The following is a 15,652-nucleotide window of genomic DNA, read 5'->3' as shown; positions in this document are numbered from 1 at the left end:
CGGCAGAGTACTGGACCTCTCTGTGTTTCTGCTTTCTCCTCTGCAAAAAAGAGATGATCATACTACTGCTTACCTTAGAGTGTTGCTGTAAGGATTATATGAAGTGCTTTGAACAGTGTGTGGCACTTAACAAGTGCTCCGTAAGTGTTTGATGTTATTAGTATTGAATATCATTACTGTATATTCAAAACTGTATATTCCAGTTTTGCTTAATTTGAATCAATCTATATATATACTTGGTTTGACTCTGTATCATACTAGTTAGTATCTCCTCTTCTCCTCTTCATTGCTTTGCCTTTTTTCTACTATTCCTCAACCTTGGCCAGTAATGAACTGTGGTAACTCCCTGTATCAGTCAAGATTCTTGGTTGTGAGCAATGGAGACCAACTCTGGATCGTTTAAGTAGAATCTGGATAAATTAAGCAGAGTTTATTGGAACGTTAGGGTAATGACAGTTGGAAGAACCCATAAAATTGATGGGAGATTAGGTGGGGAATAGATGGAAATGAAGGGAGCTCTGGAGCCCCTCCCAGCTGGAAACAGGAAGCCACAGAATGATCAGTTTGCAGCCAGGACAGGCTGGGCCATCCTGCACTAGCATAGCCACCTCCTTAGCCGTTGCCACTGCCACTTCCCCTGTTGTTGCATCCCTGATAAAAATTGCCCCCTACGATGTATTAGCTATCTAATGCTATGTCACAAATCTCCCCAAAACTGTATGGCTTAAAGTAACCGTAGTCATCCATCTCTGTTAGTACTTGTTGGTCAGGAATTTGAGAAGGGGTCAGCTGCGCTGTCCTTGCTTCGCGTCTTTCAGGCAGTTGTAGTTTTATGTCAACTGGGCTACCATCATTTGAAATCTGGACCAGGCTAGAAGATCCACTTCCAAGCTGGCTCACTCATATGGCTGACAAGGTGGTGCTAGCTGGAGCTGGGGGCCTCAGTTCTTATCCAAGTGGGTCTCTCTTCAGAGCTGCTTGAGTGTCCTCATGCGTAACAGCTGGCTGTTTCTGGAAGGAGTGTCTAAGGGACCTAGGCAGAAGCCTCAGTGGTCTTTTGTGACTCTCACTCCTGCTATATTCTGTTGGTTTATAAGGGTCCTGCCATGTTCAAGGCAAGGAAGTTCAGACATCACCTCTTGATGGAGGAGGGTCATGTTACCTATGAGGAGCACATAGGATGGGATGTATGATATATGTTGGTGTGTACCACACTGCTTGTATCCTTGCATCATTTTCTCCAGATCAGGGGATCTGATTAGCCAGGATTAGGTCATGGTCTGACCCCCAGACTCTACCAGGGGTGGAGAAAGAGGTTTGGCTCCCCTCTGCTTCTGAAGGCAAAGGTAGGTCCCTAGAGCTATCCTCCCACCAAGACTCCACATAGCCTGGAAGAGAGAACTTGCCCTTATCTGAAGTACCTAGAGTAGGCAGATTCATGGAGACCACAAGTAAAATAGAGGTTCCCAGGGGCTGGAATGGAGGGACAATAGGGAGTAATTGTTTATTATTGGGCAATTTCAATTTGAGATGATGGAAGAGTCCTGGAGATGGATGGTACTGATGGTTGCACAACAGTGTGAATGTATTTAATGCCGCTGAATTGTAGGCTTACAAATAGTTAAAAGGATAAATATTGCAGCGTGTGTATTTTACCACATATAGACACACAGATTGTTGGATGAGTTGAAGTAGCAGAAGACAGGGGTCTACTACTGGACATGGATATGGGCATATCCCTGTGACCCAGAGGTCAGCAAGTTGCTGCTGCTTCCACTGCCTAAGGCCTGCAGTGACCTCCGTTCCCACAGAGCTGGCGACTGGGTGTGGGCTGCTGTATCCAGGCAGGTGCCTCTACAGAGTGGCAGAGCTGTAACCAGACACTGGCAGTGCTGTGTCTGGCGGCACACACGCATGAGCTGGAAGAAGGAGGCTTCCGTCTCACTTTCATTTCCACATCTCATAGCCTGTGTCTGGTGGAACCAGATTTTCACTTAGAACCCTGACTGCTAGGGAGTTTGAGAAAAGTCGTTTTCAGTTTTATAGCCCCTGTGGACTAGAAAGGAGTAGAAATGGATGGGAAGTGCCAGTTGACCAATAAACAATAGCATTCCACAGTATTATAAATTATAATAAATGTAAATTATAGTAAGTTATATAACCAGTTAACCAGCCCCCAGTGGCAGTGAGGGGATATGTTGGCTACTTACAGCATTTTCCTGTTACAATCTGGGAGTGGCCAGGTACAGTGGCTCATGCCTATAATCCCAGCTTTTTGGGAGACCAAAGAGAGAGGATTGCTTGAGCCCAGGAGTTCAAGACCAGCGTAGGCAACATCGTGGACATCATCTTTACAAAAAATTTAAAAGTAATTAGTTGGCAGGGTAGTAATGCCTGTAGTCTCAGCTACTTGGGAGGGTGAGGCAGGAGGATCACTTGAGCCAAGAGGTCAAGACTACAAGAAGCCAAGATTGTGCCACTGTGCTTCAGCCTGGGAGACAGAGCAAAACCCTGTCTAAAAAAAAAAAATCTGTGAGCATCTGTGAGAACATAAATTCTAAGGCAGAAGGAAAATGTCACCTCTTTAATATTGTTAATGTGTACCATTTTGATTCTTAAAGTAGCAGAACATTTTCCCACTTATTTATACTCTCTTATCAGTTGGTCTTGTCTTTTGGTCATTTATCAAATGAAGTCTTACATTTTATTACCAATTTATGTGAATTTGTTTATCTAATCAACATATTACCCTCTTTTTAAAATTTTTTTTGAGACAGGGTCTCCACTCTTGCCCATGCTGGAGTATAGTGGCATGATCCACAGCTCACTGCAGCCTCGACCTCCTGGGCTCAAGCGATCCTCCCACCTCAGCCTCCCAAGTAGCTGGATACAGGCACGTGCCACCATGCCCAGCAAATTTAAAATTTTTTTGTAGACATGGGGTCTCACTATGCTGCCCAGTCTTGTAATCAACAAATTAGTCTCTTGCCATGTGTATTACAAATATATTCCCTAGCCTGTTGTTTGCTTTTTTTTTTAGTAATGTTTCTTTTTTTGACACAAATTTTTTATTGTTAAGTTTCTTGATCTCTTCTACTTCAACATCAGCATTTTTCCTTAAAAACTTTTTATTCTCTACTTTCAGATGCTTGATAAATATTCAATTCTAATTCTGTGTGTGTATTTGAATATAGTCATGCCATCTTTGTGATGTTTTAGTGAATTTTAACATATGTATAAAGAATGCTCAAATCATAAGTCTACAGCTCATTGAATGTTTATGAACTGAGAGTCTGTTTTTAAAAAATCAGTCTGGAACTTATTTTGCTACAGTAATAGTCTTGTTTTATTTTATCCCTAAATTGTTGGGCTCCTTTCCAGAGGAATCATGTTTACCTTCCATATAGATCCCACCCACGTGATGGGCCTGTACCCGGACCTGCTGCCCACAGACTACAGGAAGCAGTTGCAGTATCCCAACCCACTGCCTGTGCTCTCTGGGGCTGAATTGGAGAAGGCTCACTTAGCTCTGATTGACTACCTGACACAGGTAGGTGTAATACAGAGTGCGTGAAAGAGTTTGCCTGGGAGTTTCAGTACTTGTTTCTCTATGGCAAGGAATTTAAGGCCCCCTCTAATGCTAAGGCATTCTATAAATTAATGCTCTAGGAAGTCTGCCTGGGGTAAAGTTTCTTTCTGCTACTTCTTCTAACTTAACAGTACCATTGAAGTGGGGTTTTCTGCCAAATCTTGATAATAATAAACACACCCAGTTCCTAGTAAATTCACACTAAGCTGTTATAGAAACTAAAAAAGGTAAATTTTAGTTGATAGACGCATACAAGTTTTTTTTAAAACAAACTTTTTGTAACATACATAGTTTTGGGGAAAATGCCTCCTGTATGTGGAACCACTTGGAAAACACACAAAAAAAGTACAAAACAGAAACACAAATTACCTATAACTCTACCACCAGAATATAAGAAACTAACATTTTAGTGTTGCCCTTCTAGACATTTATGTCTGTGAATTAGCTTTTGTTTATTTACTTCTTGGTTTATTTATTGCAAATGGATATCAAATTATAGATTGTTTTATAGCTTACTTTTTAAAAATGTAGCCATATACTGAGAAAGTACTTCCTTGTCAATAAATATCCTTCTATAACATGTTTTTAAGGGAGGTATTTAGATTTAAAATTTTTTATGATTTACTATCATAGACATGTATATTTTAAGTCAGCACTAAAACCAGCATCTCCATTAGTCCCTTAATCCTAGATTTCTGTCACAGAAGGCTATTGTTTATTTCCTGTGTACCCATTCAGAATCAGAGACCTTATTGATATTTTTTCCTCTTAAGTGTTCTGCAGACCTTTGTAGGGGTCTCCAGAACGCTCCGGGGTAGGCACTGAGTATTGCCGTTGGCTGGGGCGGTGGCTCCTGCCCGTAATCCCAGCACTTTGGAAGGCCGAGACAGGAAGATCATCTGAGCTCAGGAGTTTGAAACCAGCCTGGCCAACACGGTGAAACCCTTCTCTACTAAAAATACAAAAATTAGCTGGGTGTGGTGGCCCACGCCTGTAATCCCAGCTACTCAGGAGGCTGAGGCAGGAGAATTGCGTGAACCCAGGAGGCAGAGCTGGCAGTGAGCTGAGATTGCACCACTGCACTCCATCCTGAGCGACAGAGCGAGACTCTGTCTCAAAAAAAAAAAAAAAAAAAGGAGTATTGCTGGAAAAATTGTCATGCTGCTTTCCACTCCCTGCCTCTGGGTCAGTGAGTTCCCGCAGGTCTGATCAGGCATGGGTGGCCTTGGCCCTTCCTTGACATGGGGCTCCAAGGGTACCCTCCTGGGGCTGGCAGCCTGCAAGGAGCACACAGACTTGCCACTGCCTACACACTGCACACACTGTGCTAAGTAAAAAAGATTCCTGGCCATAGTATCTCCCAAAGCCTGTGGCACTGTGGAAGGCCCTCCACTGCCAGTGTCTTAGCCGTAGGAAGGTGAGCACATGTCCTTCCCTGGCCTTCTCCACTGACACTGGGAATGCATGAAGTAACTGACACTAATATTGTGCCAGAGAGATGGCAGAGCAAGACCATGGGCTCTGCCAGACTCAAGGGAATACCTACTGGATGAAGTTCTAGGATAAGCAGAAACTCATCTCCAGGGATTGAAAGCAGATCAGTGGGTGGGATTGTTTGGGAACAGCACGAGGAACTTTCTGGAGTGATAGAAATGTTATCTTCCTTCACTGAGGTGGTGGTTACATGCATGTACACATCTGTCAAAATGTATCTGATGGTACACTTTAAAAGATTAGATTTTATTGTAAGTTATACCTCAATAAGGTTGATTTTTAAAAAAATAAAAGAACATGGGCTTTGGAGTCAGACCCCACTTTGAATCCTGCCTTACCCCTTACGTAGCAGCTGACATCTGTGCCTTGGGTTCCTCACCTGTAAAATAAGGATAATATTATCGGCACTTGTTTTAGGATTAAGACGGTATATATAAAGTGCTCGGCATGGTGCCTGGTCTGTAGTAAATAGTCAATAAATAATTGTTGTTGCCTCCGTGGCAGTTTGGCAGTACTAAAAATCGAATGCTAATGTGAGATCAGGCCAGTGGGCATGAGCTGATTTGGAGGTATTCAGAATTACTCAGTAGCTCAGGTGACAAAGGAAGACTTAGTCCTGGCCTTAACCCCACATTTTGACCTTTGCAGAAACGAAGTCAATTGGTAAAGAAGCTGAACGACTCTGATCACCAGTCAAGCACCTCCCCACTCATGGAAGGCACTCCCACCATCAAATCCAAGAAGAAGCTGCTACAAATCATCGACACCACCCTGCTCAAGTGCTATCTCCATGTGAGTTACCTGAGCGCTCGGGTGCCGCAATTCCCAGTTACCCTGACAGTCTGGGAAAGTAAAAGGGAATGCTAGACCCCGGGGGACCTGCCACTAGTAAGAGTGAAGTCTTTGATTCTGGAAACCATATAGACTTTCCTGATGCCTGTGAGTCTCTTGGAATTAAGAGGATAAGGCAAAATATCAATGCACAATTGTACAGTGGGTTCATCTTCTCTGGTCGGATTGCAGTTCGTGCTACAAAGTCAGCTTGGACAGTATTTCCTTCAAGAAGTTCTGTCCCTCTTCTCCCCCACAGAACATTAAAACACATTGTGCGAAGGTCCATAAATGCTCTAAAAGCCTCTACCTGCTGTCCTGAAAGACAGGAAGCTGTCTGCTTCCTCTTGCTTGTGCTACATTCCTGGCCTTTCAGCCTAGAGCAGGCCTGGGCTAGGGAAGCAGTTTCCACTGAACTCCTGCTCTTTCTGCAGACGAACGTGGCCCTGGTGGCCCCCTTGCTACGCCTGGAGAACAATCACTGCCACATTGAGGAGAGCGAGCACGTGCTGAAGAAGGCTCACAAGTACAGTGAGCTTATCATCCTGTATGAGAAGAAGGGGCTCCACGAGAAAGGTGTGGGGGCGGTTCCTTGGATCTGGGAGGGACTCTTGTACATGGCAGCGGAACCTACTGAGATGTGACCAATCTCCCATGGGGAAAAGGCTCATGACCTTGTTCTTGGGCTTGGTGGCCAGCTCTGCAGGTGCTCGTGGACCAGTCCAAGAAAGCCAACTCCCCTCTGAAAGGCCACGAGAGGACAGTGCAGTATCTGCAGCGTCTGGGTAAGTCCACCTTTTGAAAGGGTGGGGAAAGCGCCCCTGTTCAAACGACCTGGTCTCTCTCCGTTTCTGTTTCTGCTTGGTTGCTCCCCTCCCTTCCATGCTTGTGTTCACTCAATTTCATTCCTCCAGATGGCATAAAAATCCCTCGGTGGTTGACCTATGACAGCCCCCTGGTATGGAGCCAGCCCAGTAGGACTAACAGCCCCGAGTAGCTCATGCTTGAGCTATCTTTTCGGGAAAATGGATTCTGCGGCAACCTGCCCACCTGCCTTCCCAGTGCCACGGGCAAGATGGGCCTCAACTGCTGACAAGTCCTGCTTTCCCCTCTAGGCACAGAAAACCTGCATTTAATTTTCTCCTACTCTGTGTGGGTGCTGAGAGACTTCCCAGAAGATGGCCTGAAGGTGAGCCACGGGAGTCCCTTGGATTTATCTGGTACCGCACTTGGTCCTGACTGCACTTGGGACAGCAGTGGATGGAGAGGAGGGTGGATTCATGCATCCGTCCTCATTGGTGCTAGAAAGGGTGGACTGGGAAGCGTGAGCCAGCGCTGAAGTTGGTAGAGAGAGCCTTGCACAGGCTTGAGGAGGCCTGTGCCTCGTCTGACACGCTGACTGCCTGCAGATGCCTTCTCGTACCCTTCCCCTCCTAAAGCCTGTTTGATCGCTGCGCTCACATGCATGTGTGTTTGGTGGAACTGCAGTCAGATGGTTCTGCTGCTGGAACTCGGGTTCATTCTGACAGATATTTACTGAAGATCTCCCAGAAGTGGAGTCTCTGCCACGTGATCGAGTCCTCGGCTTCTTAGTAGAGAATTTTAAGGGTCTGGCTGTTCCTTATCTGGTAAGGTATTTTTTGGTCTGCACTAAAAAGCTTTAAACCCAGGATCCAGGACTGCATGGTTCTGTTATCCAGCTGTTCAGATTTGGGATTTATGTCACTTGCGGATTGGAAGGATGAGGGTTGTTTCAGCTTCCTCTGAAGAAAAAGATCCCGGTAGACCAAGCTGGAAATGCTACCTAGCAAATCTAGGTAAAGTACAGAGGGATGAAAGAATGATGTTTTAGAAAAAAAAATTCCAAAGCCACATTTGTACAGCCAAACTCAAAAGTGACCACAGGACAATCAAATAGGCTTCAGTACCAGGAGGCAGATACTTAACCATAATTACACGGGTCGATGTGAGAGTTTGGAGGATTATGGGACCAAATTTGTAAAAAGGAGTTTAGAAATTGAGAAGACGGCTCCTCACGTTACTGGGTCGCATCATGAAAGTTCTGGTGAAGCTTCCCAGTGGCTTTAGATGAGCTGTCTCTTGGTCGTCTCTGCAGCCTGATTAGGGGATAATCTGGATGGGACCTCTTGGGCCTTAAAAATGTGCGGGAGGCTGGGAGACCAAGTCACAGCCTGGAGAATACTAGTGACAAAGACGTCCATCTTGCCTCAGGAACACATCATCCACGTTTGGGAGGAGACAGGAGCTCGGTTCCACAACTGCCTGATCCAGCTGTACTGTGAAAAGGTGCAAGGTCTGATGAAGGAGTACCTCCTGTCCTTCCCCGCAGGTACCAGTTCTCTTAGGAAGTCGGTTGGCCCCAGGCCTTAGAGGAGAGCACAGACCCAGGTGCCACCTGTGGTGGGGGTACGCAGGCCACCCTGTTCCCTGCCCAGGTGGGCAGAAGTTCTGAAGAGGAGCCAGGGGAGCTGAGTGACACGGGCCTGGCACATGAGACTCAGGAGCCCTTGTCTGGGTCCTGGCATGTCTGAGTGTCTCAGATTCATCGCTGGGGGAGGGTGGAAGGAACAGACCTGTCTGCCAGATGGCAGCTATACTGATAAACAGGTTTGCCCACAGAGTATTTCTCTACTCAGCTTATTTGTTTTTAACTTTAAGCTGATGTTTTGGGGCCACATAGAGACTGTGAACTAAAAGAAGCGAGCATGGAAGCCACCCTCGAGGCCTTTCTGGTCATGTGGTGACATCCTTGAACCCCATTCCCTTCATTTTTCTTGACCCCACATTGCCATCTGGCAGCATACTTTCATGTTGAGCTTGGTTTCCCTTAAAGGCAAAACCCCAGTCCCAGCTGGAGAGGAAGAGGGCGAACTGGGAGAATACCGGCAAAAGCTCCTCATGTTCTTGGAGATTTCCAGCTACTATGATCCGGGCCGGCTCATCTGTGATTTTCCCTTTGATGGTGAGTGTCTGGCTTACGGCCAGAAGCCACTTCAGCTGAAGGTCGTGCAAAGACTAGTCCACCCCTTTCATTGTTCCCCAACTCTCCACAGAAGTTGGGCCTGGAAAAACCAGGCGTTTCAGGCCAGTGCTCCTGTTTGTCCCCTCTGAAGACTCACTTTTGTATGGTAACTGAGAAAAGTCTCCTTCCTGGGTGTGAACCACATGCTAATTGATAGCCAGGTTGCAACCTGTTTTTTGCTTCAGAACATGTTCTTGGCCAAGTTCATTGCTCAGCAGTTTTTGTAATCTGGCATGATTTGTCTTTATGAGAGCTGAGAGCAAGCACTTGCCCATCTTACCTGAACCTTGTAGGTGGTTGTTAAGTACTTGGCTGCTGAATGAATATTCTTACCCAGTTTATATGTGATCTCAAAAAAGATGGGATAAAGTACTTCCCAAAATAGCTCCCTCCTCCTCTTTTGAACTTCAGTCATTTTCTCCTTGAAGAAAAACCCAAGCAGTAAGAATCCTATCTTCTTCCCTTTTATATTGCCGTGTGTCCACTCCTCTGGACAGCTTGGTCCTCACCTTGTGCTTGCAAGATTGGTGGCAGTGGTTCCTCATATTCCTTTTCCCCCTAGGCCTCTTAGAAGAACGAGCTCTCCTGTTGGGGCGCATGGGGAAACACGAACAAGCTCTTTTCATTTATGTCCACATCTTGAAGGATACAAGGATGGCTGAGGAGTAAGTTTGCCCCGCCATCCTACCTCCTAAGCAGTCTACAGGCCCCGCAGAGAGAGAGAGCTAAGAAGTCCCTCTTCCCATACTCTGCTGCGGGAGCAAGAATCGCCTCCATCCCGGTCCCCAGTTTTGGCTATGGTTAGGCTGCTCCAACAGGCTGCACGCACAGCCTCTCATTTAAATGTGCCCCCCTCACACCACCTGCTCTCACCGCTCTCTCCCTTACAGGTACTGCCACAAACACTATGACCAAAACAAAGATGGCAACAAAGATGTGAGTAGTGGCCCTGACCCAGGGAGCACGTGTGCATACCTCGCCCCGTTGGTTTGACCAGAGGTGGCAATAATATGAGTGGCAGAATGAGACGGGGCATGGGTCAGGGCTCTGATTGATCTTGCATGTGTGTACTGAGGGAGAGCATGGGACCATTTGTCCTGGTGTGCTTGGGGTAGTTCCGGTGTACATCTTTGTCATCCCTGTGATTATTAATAGCACTCCTGTCTCTTTACTCTCAGGAGTCTTGATTTGTGTCATAAATTATGAGGTCCGCCTGTCGAGCGGGAACCTGTCATGGTTCTGATGTACTACATCTCGAATACACGTTGACTTGTCAATATCTGGAGACATTTTTGATTGTTGTGACTGAGGACAGGGGTGCTGCTAGAATCCAGGGGGTAGAGGCCAGAGATACTGCTAAACAACACACAGGACAGCCGCCAAACCAAGAATCATCTGGCCTCGAATGTGCACTGAGGTTGCGAGACCCTGTGGTACTGGCACCAGTAGGAAATGCAGCGTCTCACTTGCTATCCCCACCTGCAAAAGTGTGGACAGGGTATCAGCTTTTAAAGCCAAAGGAAATGAGGAATCTTTTTGAATTATTTTACAGTGGTAGCATTTTGTAAATGGTATAATGGTAAACAAATACAAGGCATTTTTTTTTTTCTCTCAGGGAAAAAGCAATCCTTAATTAACATCTTCCGTTGCCTGTTTGACCTTACCAATTTAAAAGGTGAAAATGACGAGTTTTACATGCTCAGGGATAGCTGTTACTGTAGGCGAGCCCCTCGCATCTTTAGGCACGCTCCGTGCTGGGGGTTCTGGGCAGGTTGCTGCCAGCCTGACGTGGCTCCTTTCTCTCTGAGACAGGTGTATCTGTCCCTGCTTCGGATGTACCTGTCGCCCCCCAGCATTCACTGCCTGGGGCCAATCAAGCTGGAACTGCTGGAGCCAAAAGCCAACCTCCAGGCTGCCCTGCAGGTCCTGGAGCTGCACCACAGCAAACTGGACACCACCAAGGTCAGGAGTTGTTCCCAGGGAGATGGAGGGTGTTTGCAGGGAGCATCGAGTGAGATGAGGAAATGCAGAAAGGGACTAGGGTCCAAGAGCTCCATGGCTGCATTCTCACTCCTGTTCCACCTCACGCAGTCGCTATCTCTGTTCCTGTCCCTAGGCCCTCAACCTTCTGCCAGCAAACACTCAGATCAATGACATACGCATCTTCCTGGAAAAGGTCTTGGAAGAAAATGCACAAAAGAAACGGTTCAATCAAGTGCTCAAGAACCTTCTCCATGCAGAGTTCCTGAGGGTAGGTATGGGCCTTCCAAACTCAGGTGGGCTTTTAACTTCCAGTATCAGACAGTGTCCACATGTTCCCTTCCCACCAAGGCAGAGCCTGTACAGTGCAGCTCAAGCTGATCCAGTAGCCAGCTTGACATTGAATTGCCAGTGTTCTAAGCAGAAGAATCTGTGACAGCTGAAAGAGGAAACAGTGCCGGCCTCTGCCTCCTGTTTCTGGGTGTCACACTGTGGAACTTCTTCCTCAATCCCCCTGTTCTTCCAGGTCCAGGAAGAGCGGATTTTACACCAGCAGGTGAAGTGCATCATCACAGAGGAGAAGGTGTGCATGGTGTGTAAGAAGAAGATTGGGAATAGGTGAGCCTCCTTCACACTTGTGCAGCGTCTGGGCTCTGTGGAGGTGCCCTGGGGTGGAGAACGCTCAGGATGGATTTCTGCCCTTTAACAGAGGAGGAGAACATGGCTGCTGGCTGTCCTGACAACTTTTAGTTCTTGAGCCTTCAAAGAGCAGCCTGTTCTCTCTGTTGGGAGTGGGCTTTGAGAATTTGAAGACCCGCAATATATGGTATGGAGCTGTTGGATTCTTGTCCATAAAACTCTTCCTCTCTCGAAGCTAGAAACTGATATAGTGGGTGCCAGAGAGATACAGGTCAGCAGAAAGTTGTTATATTTTAAGGAAGATCTAGTGAAGGAAGAAAAAGATCTTTCGAGTTACTGCAGTGTGACTGGAGTAGGACGGTGAGCCAGCCTCGTGCTGTGTTGAGACACATCCTCCAGTTAGCCCCTTTCTTCAGAGGAGAGGGATTTGTCCCTTTTCTTATGTAGCTGGAAAAATATTTTTCTTTAGAAAGACAAACTCGCTGTCCTTTTTAGAATTAGCCTGAAATCTGTTCTGATGGACATTTGTCGGCTCTGAGGAAGCCAGTGCTGAGTTTTGGGCTATTGCACTGCCCATCTTTATTACGCCGTGTGTTTTGCATAGTAAAAAAATACCCCATGCACTCTTAACTGTGTGCACCTCATCCTCTGGTTATTTGACAGAGATGATGGCTACAGAAATCCAGAGCCCCTCAAGGCAAACTGTTCTTTGATGTTTGGGTGGGCTGCTTCTGGGATGGGCCCCCCGCAATGTGCCTCTTCTGTAGGAGGTGCCGCTGCCAGAGAAGTGGTCACTTAGAGGCAGTCCTCACTCCCAAGCCATTTTCTTTCCTGCAGTGCATTTGCAAGATACCCCAATGGAGTGGTCGTGCACTACTTCTGTTCCAAAGAGGTAAACCCAGCTGACACTTGAGCCCAGCATCTTGGGGATCCAGCAGATGGACAGTTTGGCTCTCCCAGAGAGGTGAAGGAGCACCTGGCCTTAGGAATCCTGGCTGCCACCACCACAAGGCTCCCTATTTGGACACTACTGGCTATCTTGTGCCCTGGAACAACTCCGAATTAATTAGACTCATGGTCTGGCATTGCCAGCTTTTTAATGGGAAAAGAGATTAGTTATACCTTATACCATTATACTGTGGGCAATTCCAGAGAATTCAGTACCTGCTTGGTCAGGAGGAGGTGCACCATCTTGCCTTTGCATACCAGTCACCTGAACAAGGAAACTTGTCACAAGTGTTTGTAACCATGGGGTTGTTCATCAAGGGCTTTTCTATTAAGATAAGTATACGACTTCACAAGGACCCCTCAGCATGGCTCACTGGAGAGTTCCATGAGAGAACAGCGCTCAAGCTTCTGGCCACATGGACCCGATGGCTCACGTTCTGCGTAGCGTTTTACGTCCCCATGGTAGCCATGCCCTGCAGTCCTCAGTAGCCGCCCTATTAGTTTTCAGTCTCCTTTTCTCTCTCACCATTTATCCCTTCCCTCACTGCCCTACCCAGGCTTTCTCTCCCACTTCCCTGACTCTGGGAATAACTAATATTTATGCAAGGTAAGATGAGAAGCAAGGGGAAGTCTCAGTTCCTAGGATTACAGTGCTAGTTGATTGTCGGGTATGTTGTAAATAGACCCTCTTTGGCCACACACTCCATGCCTAGATGCCTCGGAGAGCACCACTCTCTGCCTAGGCCAGGCCCTGCGTCCCTCGCCTCAGGCCGGGCCGAGTGTGACCGCAGCTCCTGCGGATGAGCCTGCCCTGTCTGGGGTATGCGTGATCCCTAGACACATGTTCCCACAGAGGTCCCCGCTCCATTTTCGCTCACCAGACACTCAGGCGAGCTGGCTTAGTCGTTGTGAGTGGCGATGTTGTGCTCTGGGCCCTTTCTCTTTTTCCAGCCAGTTTCCATTCACTTGCCTTACAGCCTGCCCTGGCTCCCCGGCTTTGTTCGGCAGTGGTGTGGTTGGAGGGTTGTGCTGGGATAGCGCAGGAAGGTGGGTCCCGGCAAGACGCAGGGGATGAGCGGACCTGGAACTGACAATGGCATGCTGCCAAGTGTTCCTGAGAGGTGTTCAGGCACAGCAGAGAGGACGTGGGGGGCAAGAACAGCAGCACGCCGGTTTAAAAATAGCTCACGGCCACACCTGTGGAGCAGTGGGGGGGATCCTGCCACAGGTGCACAGGCTGGAGTTTCAGGCACTGCAGGCTGAGGACACACAGGGAGAGTGGCCCAGCCTCCTGTCCTCCCTGGGGTTTTTGCAGACTCGAAGTCTCACTGCACCAGTGTCTTCGATGGTATTGGGGTGGGTGATGGTGCCCAACACTGACAGTTTTAGTGGCCTGTCCTTGACATACCGTGGTCCTTTGGAAACCATGGCTTCATGCTGTGTGACAGATCAACGTGCTGATGGTAAGTAGACTAGGCTCCCCCAGGCATGCCGTCCGTGGGGGCCTGAAAAGACAGTGAGTGCCGTTGGCCCCATTCACAGACGTGGGAGACTCTGCTCAGGCCTGTGAGGCTGGACAGGCCTTCACCAGAGTTCGGAGGAGCAGTGGAGCAGTGTGTGGCGCCACCTCCCAGCTGGCCATACCCACACAGAAGCAGTGCTGCCTGTGGCCTCATCCGGGCCAGCTTGGACTCTGCTTCCTCCAGGAGCAGCAGGGAAGCCTGGGCTGCCTCCCTGGATAGCAGGAACTTGCCCTGCCATGTGTGCCCTGCCTTCCTGGCTAGCTGTGCTTGTTATCTTCCATTATCACGAACTGTTTGAAGCAATAGAAAAAAGAACGTGTGTTTTCTTTCCTGGTATACATACATGACCCCATCTGCCAAACTCCATTCTCCTTCCCTCAACTCTGCTCTCCACAGAGCTATGGGGAAGGCTGGAGATGAAAGCTTTGTAGTGAAGACTGATAAAGGTCTCATCACTGCTCCTCATAATAAACCTAATAAAGCAAGAAACCAAGCCTGTCTGGGTCTCTTTATTTCCCCCTCCCGTGGAGTTTGATGAAAATAACAAAAGGTAGTAATTTAGCAAAGAACTTAGAAGAATAAGCCAATTAGTGACCAAGAAAAAATGAATATAATAGTTGCATTACAAATGTTGCCCCATGCCGCTTGGTACAGCCAGTGTGGTCATGGCTGATAAGTCGTCAGCACAGATCCGGAACATGTCCATCATTACAGAATTCTACCGGACACACTGGCGCTCTAGAAGATCCGGAACATGTCCATCATTACAGAATTCTACCGGACACACTGGCACTCTGGAAGATCCGGAACATGTCCATCATTACAGAATTCTACCGGACACGCTGGCGCTCTGGAAGATCCGGAACATGTCCATCATTACAGAATTCTACTGGACACACTGGCGGTCTGGAAGATCCAAGTGTTTTCCCCCTTCATGTGGTAGCAGCTGGTGCCTCTTCCTGCAGCCCATGATGAAGGAATTGGGATGGAGGGACACAGGGGTGTTTGGGAAGTGGAGAAGTGTTGGTTCACTTTGGCCAACTCCAGAGAGAAATGTAGCCCTTGTTGTCTCTGTCACATCTGGCACTAGGGGCAATGACTTTATCGTGTGGTGGGCCGATGACTTCCAGAAGAGGGTGATACAGCCAGAAAGACTCACATCAGTCGGGAGCTAGGGCCCCAGCCTGGTTCCACCCCCAGCTAGCTCTGTGCCCTCTCCTCTTGTGTGGATCCACGGGTCCCCTGCACACATTCACAGCGATCACCAAGGTGCCGGACTCTCATTTCTTAGAGCCCAGGCCAGGTCTTTGCTTCACAATCCAAATAAAGCAGAAACAGGCCCTTCTTTGGGGTCTGGTCACTGGCAGTCACACCTTCCTTTTTGGGGGAAGTTTCTGGTCTGAACTTGCCCATTTGGTTCATTTTGGAGTTGAATCACATCTTTTTTGGATGTATTTTTCAGCCTGCGACTCTAGGCCTTGGGAAGAGGAGATGACTGAATCTTAGTTGAGGGACAGAAATTTTGTCCCTCCCACAGTTCACAGCCCCAGAGATCCTCACTCTTCCTGGAGACTGTGCCTGTCTCAGCCATTCTGATGGTTGTGG

At 47.7% G+C, this 15,652-nt stretch overlaps 1 protein-coding gene across 6 annotated transcripts in view; it reads left to right on the top strand.

Moving 5' to 3' along the window:
- Window positions 1–14,540, top strand: part of VPS39 (VPS39 subunit of HOPS complex) — a 47,055-nt gene extending 32,515 nt beyond the window's left edge. For 3 of the 6 annotated variants that reach the window (XM_005559286.4, XM_005559285.4, XM_073995589.1), the window contains 14 exons: window positions 3,408–3,550; window positions 5,732–5,875; window positions 6,349–6,490; window positions 6,613–6,699; window positions 7,030–7,103; window positions 7,444–7,542; window positions 8,147–8,264; window positions 8,769–8,897; window positions 9,520–9,622; window positions 9,848–9,893; window positions 10,770–10,919; window positions 11,074–11,208; window positions 11,464–11,555; window positions 12,414–14,540. In XM_005559286.4, the coding sequence (XP_005559343.1) occupies window positions 3,408–3,550; window positions 5,732–5,875; window positions 6,349–6,490; window positions 6,613–6,699; window positions 7,030–7,103; window positions 7,444–7,542; window positions 8,147–8,264; window positions 8,769–8,897; window positions 9,520–9,622; window positions 9,848–9,893; window positions 10,770–10,919; window positions 11,074–11,208; window positions 11,464–11,555; window positions 12,414–12,489 (1,538 nt within the window). In that variant the 3' untranslated portion in view covers window positions 12,490–14,540. Of the gene's footprint in view, window positions 1–2,777; window positions 2,894–3,407; window positions 3,551–5,731; window positions 5,876–6,348; window positions 6,491–6,612; window positions 6,700–7,029; window positions 7,104–7,443; window positions 7,732–8,146; window positions 8,265–8,768; window positions 8,898–9,519; window positions 9,623–9,847; window positions 9,894–10,769; window positions 10,920–11,073; window positions 11,209–11,463; window positions 11,556–12,413 lie in introns of all 6 variants that reach the window. The other 3 variants (XR_012414831.1, XR_012414830.1, XM_073995590.1) reach the window with 2 other exon arrangements.
- Window positions 14,541–15,652: the final 1,112 nt, after the last annotated feature.

This window comes from Macaca fascicularis, chromosome 7 (assembly GCF_037993035.2).
Source record: "Macaca fascicularis isolate 582-1 chromosome 7, T2T-MFA8v1.1".
Lineage (NCBI taxonomy): Eukaryota > Metazoa > Chordata > Mammalia > Primates > Cercopithecidae > Macaca > Macaca fascicularis.
This window is presented reverse-complemented; position numbering and strand designations above follow the sequence as displayed.